This window comes from Corvus brachyrhynchos, unplaced genomic scaffold (genome assembly GCF_000691975.1).
Source record: "Corvus brachyrhynchos isolate BGI_N302 unplaced genomic scaffold, ASM69197v1 scaffold419, whole genome shotgun sequence".
NCBI lineage: Eukaryota > Metazoa > Chordata > Aves > Passeriformes > Corvidae > Corvus > Corvus brachyrhynchos.
In genome coordinates, this window is record NW_008239763.1 from 23,558 (window position 1) to 24,810 (window position 1,253).

At 63.1% G+C, this 1,253-nt stretch overlaps 1 protein-coding gene across 1 annotated transcript in view; it reads left to right on the forward strand.

The window, feature by feature from the left end:
• LOC108448766 overlaps window positions 1-1,253 on the forward strand; it is an 11,880-nt gene that overhangs the window by 2,611 nt on the left and 8,016 nt on the right. Inside the window, exon 2 of the mRNA XM_017742788.1 lies at window positions 770-1,250. Within this exon, the coding sequence (XP_017598277.1) occupies window positions 770-1,250 (481 nt within the window). The remainder of the gene's footprint in view (window positions 1-769; window positions 1,251-1,253) is intronic.

The window sequence follows — 1,253 nt, forward strand, 5'->3', positions numbered from 1 at the left end:
TGTGGGGTTGGTGGCTCCACCCTTTGGGATTTGGTGGCCTCATCCTTGTGGGGTTGGTGGCCTCATCCTTTGGGATTTGGTGGCTCTGTCCTTCTGGAGTTGGTGGCTCCATCCTTTGGGATGTGGTGGCCTCATCACTGTGGGGTTGGTGGCTCCATCCTTTGGGATTTGGTGGCTCCATCCCCTGGGGTTGGTGGCTCCATCCTTCGGGGTTTGGTGGCCTCATCCCTGTGGGGTTGGTGGCCTCATCCTTTGGGATTTGGTGGCTCCATCCCTGTGGGGTTGGTGGCGCCGTCCTTTGGGATGTGGTGTCCTTGTCCCTGTGGAATCAGTGATCCCGATGTGGAGTTGCTGGCCCTTCCCTGTGGGGTCTGCGGCCTTGTCCCTGCAGAGCTGATGACCCCACGGTGGCCCCGCCCTTGTGGACCTGGTGGCCCCATCCCCTGGGAGCAGGTGGCCACATCCCTATGAAGTTGATGTCCCCACCCATGGGGATCCCGTGTCCCCACCCCTGCCGAGCTGGTGGCCCAGGACTGGTGCAGGGACTCTGGGGACACCTGGGGTGGTGGCTGAGGTCCTGCCCATTCCCCTGGCACTGGTGGGGCCGGGACTGGGCCCAGGTGGGCGATGCCAGATCCGGGATTCGGGTTTGGGTTCAGGTGGATGTTGGCGGATTTGGGATCTGGAGCTGGGGCCGGGATCTGGTGGGTGCTGATGGATCCGGGATCAGCTGGATGCTGTTGGATCTGGGCTCAGCTGGGTTCTGTAGGAACCAGGATCAGTTGGGCTCTGGCAGATCTGGGATCAGTTGGATGCTCTCGGATCCAGGATCAGTCGGACTCAGTGGGATCCGGGCTCCGTTGGGCTCTGTGGGATCCGGGATCAGCTGGATGCTCTCGGATCCGGGCTCCACTGGGCTCTGTGGGATCCGGGATCAGCTGGATGCTCTCGGATCCGGGCTCAGCTGGGCTCTGTGGGATCCGGGATCGGTTGGGTGCTCTCGGATCTGGGATCAGTTGGGCTCTGTGGGATCCGGGATCAGTTGGATGCTCTCAGATCCAGGATCCGGGATCAGTCAGACCCTGTCAGATCCGGGCTCAGTCAGACCCTCCTCAGTGGGATCCGGGCTCGGTGGGACCCTGGTGGATCCGGGCTCGGTGGGATCCCGTGGGATCGCGGTCCGTGTCCCGCAGTGCCGCAGGTGCTCCGGAGCTGCACGGAGTTTGTGGAGCAGCACGGGGTGGTCGATGGCA